The 15,545-nt window shown below is 35.6% G+C and overlaps 1 protein-coding gene across 1 annotated transcript; it reads right to left on the bottom strand.

The window, feature by feature from the left end:
* Window positions 1-622: 622 nt before the first annotated feature.
* On the bottom strand, window positions 623-2,277 carry LOC139855561 (methyl-CpG-binding domain-containing protein 4-like). Its single transcript, XM_071844800.1, has 2 exons — window positions 2,126-2,277; window positions 623-1,403 (listed from the first exon to the last, which is right to left on the bottom strand). Exons 1-2 carry the CDS (start codon window positions 2,183-2,185, stop codon window positions 909-911), a joined length of 555 nt encoding a protein of 184 aa, XP_071700901.1. The 5' UTR covers window positions 2,186-2,277; the 3' UTR covers window positions 623-908.
* Window positions 2,278-15,545: the final 13,268 nt, after the last annotated feature.

Here is a 15,545-nt window from a genome sequence, read left to right as displayed (position 1 = left end):
TGCCATTTGTATAATGGCAAATTCACGAAAATACTTACTTTTTTAAAAAGAGTTGCATATACTACCCTCGTTTGCCAAATTTTTTGTCGCCTCATATTTTGGGCGAACTCTGTCACCGGATATACGACCAAGTAAGAATTTGCGATCTTGTTCAACGGTGTCCACCCACAAGAGCGAGTTTAGTCGAGTGTAATATGGGCGATCTCGGGCAAGTCCAGACAATCATTGGTGAGGTCATAATTCAACTCGTCAAACTTGTCCTCGTTCACCAGACTCACCCACGTTTTCCCGGTCTCGCCCATACTCGCTCACAATCGAACTCGCCAAAACTCACTTGACATGTGAGCAGACAACGTGCACGAGCCCGCCCAAAATATGGGTCAAATGACTCGAGATTTAGGCGAACGAGGCCACCATGGTGGTATAAATGCAATCTTTTAGAAAACAAAGTATAAATTTTTAACGCGTTTTAATGCAACGTTAAGTTTACAACACAATCCATAGAATGTATTTATCCACATTCAATATAACACACAAACAAGATCATCAATCAATATAGCTACAAAATGATACTTAAATTGAAATAACACTTGTATGCATTATGATTTAAGAACTTGTAGTAATCCAATTATATTCAAAATTTCAGTTCTGAACTTCTATTCAGTCAGTAATCAACAGTTGTGTAATAATAAGTGCAAGAAACAACACACAAACAAGATCATCATAACAACTGATTCTACTAAATTCCAGATAACTAATAAGTCATGGCCACCACTACAGCCACTCTACAAAAGGATCCCAATTCAGACAAGTCCACAAAACATACATTACGGAATCCACTTTTTACTTCATCATTAAAAGTCACATAAAAACCAAGAAACCGACCCTAAGTTTCAAGAAACCTGTGTTTAAGTTGTTTTCTTCTGTTTCTTGACACTACTGTTAGGACTTTTCTTCTCGACATAATCAGGAATCGTATCACTCATTACCTTTGGAGAAGTAAAACAGAAATCAGTTGGTGACAGGTGGCTGTATTCCGGATGCTCTTTAAGATAAGCGATGATTCCTGGAGCAGCTCGTACTCTTGTTCCATCAGGGGTAACATACTGCACGTCCATTTTAGAGTAGTCTCTGCGCAGAACAATTACTCGTTGAAACCCTTTTGGGGTTTTCGGGATGTTTGGCTTATCCATCACCCATGTTCGAGTAGAATCATACTCGATATCAGCAGGTTTATCGCACACGATTCCTTCAAGTTTGGTGCAAACGAATGGATCTTCACTTTGCTTGCTTCGAAACTCTTCGAATTCTTCTTCAGTTGCTAATGTTCTCCACTTGAAACAGTCGTTACATTGCACAGCAAACGTATCAACAGAACTCTGAGGTGGCCCTCCCCTTGATTTCTACATAAAAAAAAAGTCAAAATTATATTATAGGTTAAGTGTACAACTTTACATGAGACTACCATAAAAAATTCGAAATAGCTCGATACAGGGCAAAGTTCATTTGCAGGTTAAAAGAAGGCCAGAGATCAATTGCGCTCAAGCATAAAACTGAACTTTCACTCCTAATTATGAGCAACAAATGTACTTGCAGTCCTTTTAGCGCGCAAATGAACTTTCATTCTATGCATTAAAAAAAATGTTGGTACTAATGTTACCCCCCTTATGAAACAATATATCATACTTTTTGAAAACCATACCACCACACATCACCTATTCAAAAAAAAAAAAAAAATAATAAAAAAAAAAAAAAATAAACATGCCTATCATGTATCATGTAAAGTAATAGGAGTATATTATAAAGGCTAAAAGCAAACTAAAAAACTTATAAGCACTTGCAATAACAAAAAAATATAAAACACTCAGTACATCCAACAGCATAAACATGGCATGAGCAAATTATTAAGCTGTTTTAGGGTTACAATTTGTACATGCAGAAACAAAACAAAACTTCAAATAGAATAGATCGGACATAAAAGCATGTACAACATGTATACATTAGGTTATTGTTTAGATGCAAAACCCTAATTTACAATAGAAACCCTAAATCAAATTAAATAGGCATTTGAAGTTTTCTTTTATGTGAAAAAAAAGAAATAAATGAAATTTGGTGGAGGATTAACCTTAGCCGATGATTTTTGGGCAGGCGATGAGCCATTTGCAGACTCTGTAGCTTTCTCCATGTCTCAGTGACTCTCTCGCTCACGTGCCTGATGCGTGATTGTGTGTCTGTCTTGGAGTGGGTTCACCTCAAATTTTAAGGTACGGTGACGAAGACAGCGTTTTTTAGTATTTCTCAATTAAATATGGAGTAACGCTATTTTAAATTGTAATTTTTCAACACAACTTTTGATAGTTTCTTTAAAATTTGACAAAATTGCTCAAATAGTCCCTGTGTTTATGATTTTTTGCCCAAATCATCCCTGTATTAACAAAACTGCAATAATCATCCTTAAATGTCAAATAACGTCTCAAATTAGTTTCTGCCTTAACTTTTGTTAAACTCTTAGTTAGTTAAAAATACATGATTAGTCCCTGAAGATTCTTAAAAGATTGCAACAAAGATCCTCTCCATCATCTTCAAGATGAAGCTTTAGTGAAGTTAAAAAAACACATCCGTAGATTAATAGTAACAAGTAAATTAATTAAAAAAACACATCCGTCAAGTATTCTTTCTTTTTCTCACCCAAAAATCTAATTTTCTTAAGCTCCGCCACCTCCACGGCTCTCAATCTCCGGCTTAAGTTTTTTTCTCCTTCTCTTGCGTTTGATCCCTACTTTTTATGTTTTATTAATATTAATATTATTTATACACTTAAAAACCCCAATTTTATGTTCTCTACGAATTTAAAGTTTTGATCTTTATTCACAGTTGACACTCTTATTTTAGGACAAATAGTTTTAATTTCATCATATAGTACCTAGTTACCTTACATTCTGATGTTTTTATGATACACAAAAAAATCGGAGTTTTGGGTTTTATGAATCTAAAGTTTTCATTTTTATTCAAAAAATCTTATATACGCAGATATATACAGGATATGAATTATAGGTATATGTATGCATGTATAGTAATGTGTAGCTAGCTAATTGGAAAGTTTGATATATATTTCAGAAAATGTGTCAAGGCAGTTTGTATTTGGATGCCCAACAGAGATGGTTCCTACGTATGGGACCACTTTATTATTTTGTATCCCTCATACATTGCGTGTTACATCAAGGGTGAAGGGTATAGAAGCTCGAGGTCTAAGTGGAGGTGACGAGAATACTTTACGGATTTGTTTTTTTAATTAATTTACTTGTTATTATTAATCTACGGATGTGTTTTTTTAAGCTTTTACTAAAGCTTCATCACGAAGATGATGAAGAGGATCTTTGTTGCAATTTTTTAAGAATCTTTAGGGACCAATCATGTATTTTTGACTAACTGAGAGTTTAACAAAAGTTAAGGTGGGGGCTAATTTGGGACGTTATTTGGCATTTAAGGATGATTTATGCAGTTTTGTTAACACATGGATGATCTGGGCAAAAAACTATAAACACAGGGACGATTTAAGCAATTTTTTCTTAAAATTTACTAAAACACTTTTAAAATGATGTACGGAGTATTACATAAAAAATTGACAAAATGCCCAAATTCGTCCCTCTGTTTGTTTCGTTTCTTTTTTTAGTCCCTCTCAGTGAAACTCGTTTTTAATAGTCCCTAAATGCCATTTTCTTTCCCAATTTAGTCCCTGCTGTTACTTGGTTGAAACGTCCGTTAAGTAATTGAATCATATGCTATTCACGTGACCTGCATCGTTTCATATTCTGGTTTACTATAAACCTAAACGTAAAACACTAAAACCTAAAAAAGCTGTAGTTGGTGGTATAATCGATCCCATAAGGAGATTAAAATGTCTGGCACTCATCCATCACATACAATTGATGGTATAATCAATGTAGATCCACGAAACACACATGATATGCTTTTTTTTTTTTGTGTGTGTGTTATTTCTTGATTATTTTTACATATAACAGTTAAATACTATTACATTGATGAGCAATTTGGTTTATTTGAACACTCAGGTTATCAAAATTTAGAAGATGATGTTAATAAATGTAACGAACTTGTTAATGTTGATGATAATGAAAATGGTGATAATAGTGGTACTTTAGATTACAGTGATGATAATAGTGAGGATGGTGATGATAGTAGCTATATACCTCAGATAACATTACCTATTGATGCTAATATTTTAGAAAGTGAAGATAATATAGGCTTGAACTTTGAGGAATTTGAAAGTGGTAATGAGTCAGATGCAGTTGACATGAGAAGGAAGTTAAGGTTGAAACACATAAGATCAAGCAATCAACAAGACCCAAATCACATTCAGTTGCACAAGTTTTATGTTGGTCAACAATTTTCAACAGCAACACAAGTTAAAGAAAGGGTAAGAATGCATTCAATTAAAACTAGAAGGGACTTGCATCTGCAGAAGAATGATAAGGTGAGGATAAGGGTTAAATGTTTTTGATTAGGGGTAAATGATCAAAATAAGCCAATTTGCCCATGGACTTTACTTGTTTCAAAGGGTAAGAATGAGGACACATGGTTAGTAAAGACCCTAGATGAAATATGTACATGTCAACAAAAAAGGGAACTTAGACAATGCACATCTACTTTTCTGTCTAAATAAATTGGTGATACACTTGTTGCAGATGCTGATCAAAGTAGCTGCAATTCAAGATATTATGTCTAAAAAGTATGAGTTAGGAATCAAGAAAAGCACTGTTTATAGGGCAAAGGCTAAGGCAAAGAAAGTTATAGCTAGTGATTATAAGAAACAATATTTAAAGCTTAGAGACTATTGTTTGGAGTTGCAAAAGAGAAATCTCAATACAACAACTAGAATTCAAGTTCATCCTGAACCTAATTTCAACTCAGATAGTAGGGTGTTTAAAAGAGCTTACATTTGTTTAGGTCCCCTTAAAGAAGGATTTAGGGCTTGTCAAAGAGAGATTTTAGGGCTTGATGGTGCATTTCTAAAAGGTCCTTATACATGTCAACTTTTGTCAGCTGTTGGAGTTGATCCTAACAATGAAATATATCCTTTAGCATATGCAGTTGTGGAAGCTGAATGCACATATTCTTGGAAATGGTTTTTGGAATGCATTGGTGATGATTTGAATTTGGATTCAAGAAGTAACTTTACCTTCATTTCTGATAGGCAAAAGATAAATATTTAAAACACACTTTAAATGTTCAATTTCAGTTGCTTTCCTTTAACTAATATTTTTCATGTTCTTGCTATTGTGTAGGGTCTCTTACCAGCTTTGGCTAAAGTTTATCCTAGTGTTGAGCATAGATTTTATGTCAGACATAACTATGAAAATGTGAGAGGATCTTATAAAGGGGGTGTAATAAAGGACTTGGTATGGAAATGCGCAACCTGGACAACTATAGTTGCATTTGATGCTACAATGGATGAACTAAGAAGGGAAAGTGTAACATCCCGAAATTTCGGATTATTATTTTATTATATTCTTATATATTAATTAATAATGCCGGAGGCGATCGAGATGCTTCGAGATGTTGGAAGTGACTTAAAATATTATTATTTCCCTAATCTCAAAAGGGCAATTGTATAATGACTTAAACTGGAGGATTTGGGTTTTAAAGTGCTTATGGCGCAAGTTGTGTTATTCTCCTACATTTTGAAGCTCGTATGTTATCGTAGGTTATAAAGGTTGTGGGTATAAGTTCGAATGGTTTAAAGTGCAGGAAAATGTCCAAAAATTGAAGTTTGGAAGGTGTGAGGCGCGCTAGTGCTAGTGTGAGGCGCGCACGTGTGAAGAAAAAGCAATCAGTGAAAAATTGCACTAGATGTGCGCCGCGCACATAAGTGGGCGCGCCGCGTGCATTGTACTAAATGTGCACCGCGCACATAAATGGGCGCGCCGCGCGCACCTGTTGATTCAACATACTTTTTATTTGTAGTTTAAAAAAGGGCATTTTGGTCTTATCGCGTATGGACGGTTTGTACACCTCAAAACTGATCCAAACCTTATCCCAACCTCATTTTCTTCTTCTTTTCTTCAACCACACACACTTCAAACCCTAGAGTGAGAAACAAGAGCGGTTAGAGAGAGAGAGAAAGCTCGATTTGAGGAAGAAGAAGAGTGAATCGGGTCAAGTCGCAAGAGTTAAAGTTGTTCACTTCGTTCATGGCTACGTTGTGGTAGTGGTGGTAAGTCCTAACTCCATTTTTCATTCAATTTGATGTTAGGGTTTGAGATTGCATGTTCTTGATATAACCCATCTAGCTCACAAATGGGTGTTTGAAGCTAGATGTGGGTGTTGTTGACCCTTGTTGGTGGGTTTTGGGGTTGGAAAATGTTTTGGTCATGTGTAAACTTGCAATTTGGGCATAATCACAAGTATTAGTGATGTTGTTGGTTAATGGAACCCAAATGGGTGTTTTTAGTAGTTGATTTTGGGTGTAAGACCAATTTGGGTCAAAATGAGTCTTTTGTTTGAATTGGCTCTTGAGGTGCTCCTAGCACTTGATTCTAAATTGTAATTTGGTGTTTTGGGTATGTTAATAAGTTGAATTTTGGTCAAATGTGGTCAAACTCGTCACTATTAAAACTGCATAACACATGATTTTCAAAAGGCATATCTTGCCAACCGAGACTCTGTTTAAGGCGTGTGAGCACTTTTAGTAAAGGTCTTTGAGTGTACTTTCCAATCAACAAGTTTGTACCTACGGTTTTGGAGGTTAAATGGGTCAGAAACTACTGGGAAAGTAGGGATGTCCGGTTTGGTTGGAATGGGTAAAAGTTAATAAAGTGTTATTGTTTGAGATTTAGAATATGGTGAAAGTGTCAATGTTTTTAGGGTGTTGTTGAGCTCAAATTACCACATGTAGTAGTGATGAGTCGTGTCTTTTAGGGTTGAGCACAAATTGATTAGATTGTACATGTTTGTTGTGGATAGCGAATTACCACCCATAGTGGTAATATTATTAGTGTCCATTGAGTGTATAAATGGATGGGTTTTAGTGAGCAAGTGGAAACCCTAGGCTAAGGAACCTAACTGATTTCTCCCTTTAGGACAAAGATCCTTAGTGGTGTTGGATTCTCTTATAGGGAATTGGTTTTTATGTGTTTATGTGCCTATGTGTTATATAGGTGATTACTTGCTCGGATGGGATGACAAAGGTTGTACATACATGGCTTGTACTTGTGCGTGCATCGCTAGGTGAGTGGAATATTTATGCATGTATGTATATAATTTACTTGCTTGCGGTGGGTGTGGTTTAGTGTTACCATGTGTGTCGGGGTTCACTAGAGTGAATAAATCGTGCGTCGTATCACTCAAGTTCGTGTGTCGACACCACATCGGTAACATGGTGAATAAATCGTGTGTCGTATCACCATGGGTTGTAAGGTGGATATCGTGTGTCGCACCACCTATGGGGTTAGTGAGTAAATCGTGTGTCGTATCACTAATGGCTATTGTGAGTAACCGATGGTTCATTCGCGAGAACCATTCCCATGAGCTTTTGGTTAACCATGAGGTTTGAGTGTATCGTTGTTATAGCATACTATTGTTATATTGTTGTTGTTTAGCATGTTATTATATTTATGCCATGCTAGTTGTGATGCTTATTGCGGTGCTTCGTATGCTATATTGTGTTGTGGTTGCGGGTCGGTAAGTTGTATGCATATGTGTATATTTATTCTCCTCACTAAACATTGCTTACCCCTCTCGTTGTTTACCTTTTTATAGGTGTTGTTAGCATGGAGCTACCTAGTTTCTAGGCTAGGGTGGATTAGAGTTGCTTGAGCTTGGTGGATTTGGATCTTGGCTATTTGGCTCTTGGATATTTGGCTTCGGTTGGGAATGGATAGTCCCCGAGATCATGCTCTTGGTATCGGGTTAGGATTTTGAGTCTTAACTCGTGAATTGTTGTAATGTGGGTCGTGTTAAACACTTAGTGTTATATGGATCATGTGGCCCTCGTTGTCGAAAACTCTAATAAAACTTGTTAGTGTATGTAAACTTTATATTCGGGTTTTGAGTACATCGAGACTTGTGGTACGTTGAAAATTGTGATTTGGATATTAAATTAAAAGTGCAGCATCGCTCCGCTTGCCTATGATAAAATAAAAAAAATCTTGTCGTTTTTCGAAAACGGGTTGTGGTCGTTTCAGAAAGTGAATGTGCATACAATTACTTGAAGGATATTGCACCACATCATTGTAGTAGGGCTCACTTTACTGGTAGGTCAAATTGTGATATGTTGTTGAATAATATCTGTGAGGTTTTTAACAGTAAATTGGTGGATTGAATGGACAAACCAATTATTACTTGTCTAGAGTATGTTCAGGAATACCTTATGAAAAGAATTGTGACAGTCCAAAAGTGTATTGACAAATCTGATGGAATTTTAACACCTAATGCTAAGAAAATATTTGAGGCTATTAAAAGGGTTGCAAATAATTATCAAGCTTTTTGGAATGGTGGAGACATATACCAAGTGAGAAATGCATTTTTAGAGAAACAAATAGTTGATATTAGGCTAAGAACATGTACTTGTAGGAAGTGGGAGTTGAATGGCTTTCATTGTAAGCATGCAGTTGCTTGTCTTTGGGACATGTCATTAAATTCTCAGGAAGTTGGGATTCTTGAAGATTGGGTTTATCCTGTTTATAAGATAAAAACATGGAAATAAGTATATTCATTTAAGGTGGAACCTGTATCTGGCCCTATATCCTGGCCAGAAAGTGATTGTCCAACTAAGCTTCTACCACCATATCATAAAAATCAAGTTGCCAGGCCTAAAAAGAAAAGAAAAAAGAGTGCTGATGAATTGTCACAACTAATGGTAAATGATGGAAAAATATCAAGGACTGGTAAAAGGAAAACTTGTGGTAAATGTGGTCAATTAGGTCATAATGCAAACGGTTGTAAGGGTGTTGGTCAAACAAGTGGTGTTGGTCAAACTGGTGGTGGAAGAGGTGTTGGTCAAACTGGTGGTGGAAGAGGTGGTGGTCAAACTGTGAGTCAAGGATGGAGTCAAGGTGGAAGTCAAAGCTGGAAGAAAGGTTCAAGTCAATATGGTCAACTGAGACAAAAACTACCAGTGAAGAGAAATGCATGATGGTTTATGAATGATCATAATGAATATGATGTTTTCAAAAAGGTCACTTGTTTTCAAAACAGTCTACATGGGTCAAAAAGGTTACTTGTTTTCAAAACAGTCAACATGGGTCAAAAAAGGTCACTTGTTTTCAAAACAGTTGACATGGGTCAAAAAAGGTCCCTTGTTTTCAAAACAGTCAACATGAGTCTAATGGACTATCAAAAATAACAACATTACATTAACAGTGTACATAAAAAATGGTGCCAATGAAATAGTCACCAAATGGTCAATTGCAATGAGTCACTTTGGTGTCAATTGCAATGAGTCACTTTGGTGCCAATGAACACTACCAAAAAACAGTCACTTTGGTGCCACTTTGGTGTCAATTGCAATGAGTCACTTTGGTGCCAATGAACATTAATTAAAAACAGTTAATTTGGTGCCTCTTTGCAATGAGTCACTTTGGTGCCAATGAACACTACCAAAAACACAGTCACTTTGTTGCCAATAACATTACAAAGTTCATTATTCAAAACCAAAGTGCATTACAACATTACAAAGTTCATTATTCAAAACCAAACTCCACAATAACAAACTGCATAATAACATAAGATGTAGATTGAATTTTTATTCAAAAACAACGTGCATTACATCATTAGAAACTGACTACAATCACAAATACAATCTAATTCAAAAGAAAATACCAATAACAAACAACACTAGACCAACTAACAAAACATAATGTCTTCCATCTTCTCACTTGATCATTTTTTTTTGTGTGCAAAATTTCTTCAATCGGAGGATCCATTGATATGGCCGAAACGGACGGTTTTATTTGTGCGGTGTCGTTAGGTCGCAACACGTCAGAATCAACCACCAAGAGGGGGTACTGTTTTAAATTTATATTTAGCGGGGCCTAAATCGTACTACTCCTTATTATGAGTAAGGGAAGTATAACCCAGAGTAGTATTTTTAAGATATCAGTAGAATCGAACATATATTAAAGCTTAAGATAGTTATGAAGGAGTAGTGGTTACCTAATTTTGGGCTTTTCTAGTTTATAAGACAGATAAAGTAAATGCGATAAAGTTCGTAATTCAGATAAGGTTAAAACAAGTGCATACTATGATTTCATCAGTTATTCTGCCGAGATTATGGATTTCTAGCTCATGAATAGGCAGAGGCCTTGTATTCATTACACTGGTCCTAAACGCCCCTGTCGTAAGACATGTCACTGGGTAATGCGATAGGCTTGAAGATTCTGAATAGACAGCAACGTCCCTTACCCCCGACGCCCGTGCAGTCTGACTACAGGCATACACGTTCAGACAACTCATCCAATTGAGCGACTCAGTTGGGTGACGTATTAACATTCCACAAAGGTCTAAACTTTCTTAAGCATAATAGAATACATGGTTTACCAAATCCGAGAGACATGATGTGTTTCAATGCTTTCGTTAATGACTGATTTTTAAAAGATAGTTAGGCCCTTAAAAAGAGTTCAACCATAAAGAACACCATGGCTAATTTAGGTTGACTTCCATAAACACGTTTAGTTATCCTAACGGTCCAATCCTTTATGTGTTTAAACAAACAGTTCCTTAACTAACTAAGAATCCCTCAAGCGAGGTGCAATGCTTGAGAGCGCGTTATGGTCCAGTGTGCTAATCAACACTGGCCGTGTTCCATGGCCTTACTTAGCAGAGGTACAGCTTACAACAACCGTTGTACTTCAACATGCACGTACGAAGTTTATATGCTTGGTAACTACACAAACCATAACATTATTTTGGCATTATAACTGCTTACATCATAGCATACACTAAAGATAACACCTCACTAATCATGGCAACAACATCACATAACATAATGATAGAAGACATTAGATAAAGATAAAGGATAGAAGTACCAGTAGATTAAACGAGTTTTGAATACAAAAGTGACAACTTCAAACTCCAAACCGCTCCTAATACAATCTTCGACGTTCTTCTCCGGGTACTAGGTTTTTCGCACGGAGTCAAAGACCTTGAAAGTATGACTAATATTATACAAGAGAGAGAAAGAAGTGAATTGAAGTGTGTGTTGGAATGAATGACAAAGACCCTTTAAATAAGCATAAAATTTCCCTGCAAACGGCTGGCAGGCCGTTTGCAGGGGCCGTTTGCCAACCCAAGCTGTTTACAAGGGCCGTTTATCCTGGGCGTTTGGCAGGCCGTTTGTGAGCCAGGAAAGCCATTTGGCAGGCCATTTGGCTTGCCTGGTCAGCTGAAATTCCTGGATCGTAACTTGATTTCTTGTCTTTCACTGTTTTGCTCTAGAATCTTCGTTTTAGCTCCGATTCTCTTGATTCTTTTTGCACCGCTTTCGTAATTACTTTCTTCAATTCTAACTGACGAAGTGGGTATTTTTCCGATAAAGTTCGAATCTTTCTTGTTTTTGGGCCTTAATACCGGGGTAAAAACGTGACTTTTTAGCCGATATCAAATATCCCACACTTAGACTTTGCTTGCCCTCAAGCAAACTCTCATTTTACCTTAAGAAATCTTTTCGGAGTTTCTTTTCTAATAGCCTAAGCGGTTTGCCTTTTATTATAAGAGCGAAATATAAGGTGAGTCATCTACGTTATGAGTGAAACTATCTTCGTAAGCATGCGAGGTGGTTACATGGCATATGCTAGCTTTCACGGGTCACTCAAATCACACAAGTGTTTAGGGTCCCCTATAGATCTAAGAAATAAATTCACTCATAGCCAGTCATGCTGCACCCATCGTCATAGGCTTGATAAGGACTTAAATCCTTGCTACTAATGTGAGAATGGTAGTAATCTTAGCTTCTAGGTCATTTGTCAATGGTGGAAAGGAATTTTGGAGTGGTAGTGAAGTTGTTTTTGAGGGGTGAGAAAAAAGGGTGATATAGTCCTTATGCAGACTTTTTTATTCGGATAGATAGGAGTGCTGAAATTTTGAGAAGCACTTTTGAACTTTTCTTCATTTGATAATCATTTTTGGTCAAGTTTTTCTTCGGCGTTTCTCTTTTATAAATTCTGCTCCTTTTTTCAGAACTTTGAAATTTTTTTTATTTTTATTTTATTTTTTGGAATGAAAGTTTTTCGGAACTCGTTCGTACGAATTTTTTGGAATGAAAATTCTTTCAATCGTACGAAATGGAACTCGTCATTAGTTCAAGTTGTTCGGAATCCGACAGCTATTACGACATGGATGTTCACCGAAGCTCCGAAAGCAACGTCACTGTAATGAATCAACCAATCAACCATCATCAATTTTGGATGAATTGGGGATGGGTTCGTAGTCTACTTAATCATTGGAGACAAGAAGAAGGTGATCCCTTTCATCCACCAACCAAATTGCTCTCTTGACGAAGAACCTGAAGCACTTACCGGCGAACCTGTTCGTAATACTATTTTCTCTCCCATTTCCAGAGTATCTCGTCACGACTATATATTATCCCAAATTAAACCTTATTCATCCTCTCGTTTCGACCGACAATCATCCTGGAGTAATGGAAGAAGTCAACGAGCTTCGCGCTCGAGTAATAAATTTAGAGAATATGGTGCAAAACTTACCAGCTTCAACAACACCACCGACACCAACAGTACCATCAACATCAACACCAGTACCACCAACAACCCAAGTTTCAACATCACACGTCTCAACATCACAATCCATACCTCGAACTTAATTATCATTCTACGAATCGTTCTACATCATTTATCTTCGTTCTACATGGCGATTATGTAATCTCTAATGTTTTAGAGATTATGTATTCTAGTTCTAATGGTAAATAAAATGAGTCTAATATCATATTAACTCATTAAATTCATGATTACATCTGAAGAAAATATATATGTATGTATATTTTCATAAAGATTATAATTAAAAATTCTTTCGTACAAACTGTTAATAGTGAAAATATTTTAACGGGTAGGTAATACCCGAGGAATATTTAGATTTCACATTAATAAGTTACACTGTACATTCTTCGAATCTGATTCAACAGTCATTTACTATCCTACTTACATCCACAGATATACGAATTCGTTCACCGCAGAGTACCCATTTTCATTCAATTTCATATTTGGATTTTGACATATCAGAATCCAACAAGTGGCATAATGAAGAAAACATTGGACAAAAAATAAAAGTTGTTAGAAACAAACAAATTAACTGTAAGAAATTTTATTAAGAATCCACGCTAACAAAATCCTAGCTAACTGTTCATAGCTAACTGCTAATTCCTTATTACATTTTAATTATCGCAATTTATTTTATCGCAACTTAATTCTCGCAATTTTATTTATTGTCATTTAATTTCTGTTATTTATTTTACGCACTTTAAATATCATCTGATAATTCGAGACACGTATACAATATTTTGACATATCATATCGACGTCATCTATATATATTATTTGGAATAACCATAGACACTCTATATGCAGTAATGATCGAGTTAGCTATACAGGGTTGAGGTTGATTCTAAAATAATATATATACTTTGAGTTGTGATCGAGTCTGAGACATGTATACAATGGGTCACGATATGTATTAATTAATTCGAATATTATATATTAAACTATATATGAATTAGTGAACTACTAACTGTGTATTACTAATTGTGGACTACTAACATTAGACAATTAAAATGAATTAAAATATTGATTATAACATATGAAACTAAACATTTCTTCAAGTTTGCCACTTGATTTCATCTTAAACCTCATTTGTATCTTGACAATTACAATCTGCGTTCAAACCTTTCATAATTCTTGAAAACACCTCAATCGAGAGGATGAACCAACCACGCTTCATCTACGGAAAGAAAGATTTATGCATATAGTTATGCACCTAAAAAACTCTCGGAACCTAAGTAAACGTTTAACACGTAGGTGTGCTAATTCCTTTAGCGTTATTATTACCAAAAATAACCTTGCAATCTCTTTCCAAATCAGCCAAATCTGTCACAGCTCCGGCAAGTCAACTTCGACTTTTCATTCGGATTAGCCTTATTATAACTTTAATATAAGTTACCTTTCGTCATCGTCATCGGGGAACCGTTTATATTCCACCACATTAGCAGTAAACTTACCAGCAACTTCATTACCCTTTGACTTTAGCCTCTCTGAAAAGTCATTATATTATTTATTGAAACCCTATCATGTACCCAGCCGCATCTTGTAACGAGAAATGTCATACCAATTACCGGAAGTTAGCAATCAGTATTTGAATCTCGCAGCATTTCTACATCAACAGTTATATATAACATATAACATTTATCTCTTAGAATTATGATTTTTCATTCTGAAATTCTGAAAAGTACCCAGTCTACGAATCAATACTCCAAATTTTGAAAAAGCTGAATGAAGCAGCAGAAACTGTAGACAACCGTAAACGACTTTAACCGTCGAAAGTTTGATGATAAAGAATAGTATGTTGGCAAAGTTCAGAAAAATTGGAACTAGAAAATGGATTGAGCAAATCTTGAAGGAGGCTGTGGACAAATCACAAAGACTAAACCTGCCTTCAAAGAATCCAAATGATTCAGTATCTCCTGAAGTTATTAATGAATACCTTACTCCTAACTCTAAACCTCTACGTACAAATCTTCTTCATCATCTATCGATATTAGAAATTCTAAGATATCATCGAATCTTTCATTATAAATATCCTCAATATTTTGGAAGATATTTACATAACTATTCTTATCTGAAATCATATATCTTTTCGCGATATCAGTGTTACAACAGAAAGGAAACTGTTTTAGTTTCTAAATTCTGAAAAATTCGAAATTTAAAATATGAGTGTTATTGAAGTAGTGTTGGGAACTGAAGCATGAGTTAGTATAATATAATGACACTTGATCAACGTGATTATATTACAGTAAGCCATGCTAAGTTTCTAATGGAACGTGATGATTCACAGATCATAACGTCATCATGTGCCATGTTACGCGACTCTTACATTCTATCTAATATAAAAACATATCAAGAACTTAATTTCTTGATAATTCTATCTTTTCTTTTGAAGTCTGGTAATTTAATCAATTAAGATTGTGCTATTACAAATTCTCCCTTAGAACATTAGTCATGTTCATTCGAAACTTCATACCTACGAATTCTGGATCATTATTCGCTTGACTTAAAGTCGGGAAGAGAAAAACAAAAGGATGTAACTCCAAAATATAAAAGAAATGAAGAGGGTGAATTTATAGTGAAAAATCAGACAGAGCAATCGAGACAGATTATCGCATTTAACCAAAGAAGATCCTAATTTTCCTATTCACCGAAGAATCAAATCTTTTATAGATTTCGAAGATTTTCTCTAAATTCTTTGAATTCCGGAAAGCCACCGTGACTACGTCAAAAGTTAGGACGAATCTCTATTTCTTTGTTTCAA

This window comes from Rutidosis leptorrhynchoides, chromosome 6 (assembly GCF_046630445.1).
Source record: "Rutidosis leptorrhynchoides isolate AG116_Rl617_1_P2 chromosome 6, CSIRO_AGI_Rlap_v1, whole genome shotgun sequence".
Classification (NCBI taxonomy): domain Eukaryota; kingdom Viridiplantae; phylum Streptophyta; class Magnoliopsida; order Asterales; family Asteraceae; genus Rutidosis; species Rutidosis leptorrhynchoides.
Note: the sequence above shows the minus strand (reverse complement) of the source record. Positions and strands in the feature narration are given on the sequence as shown.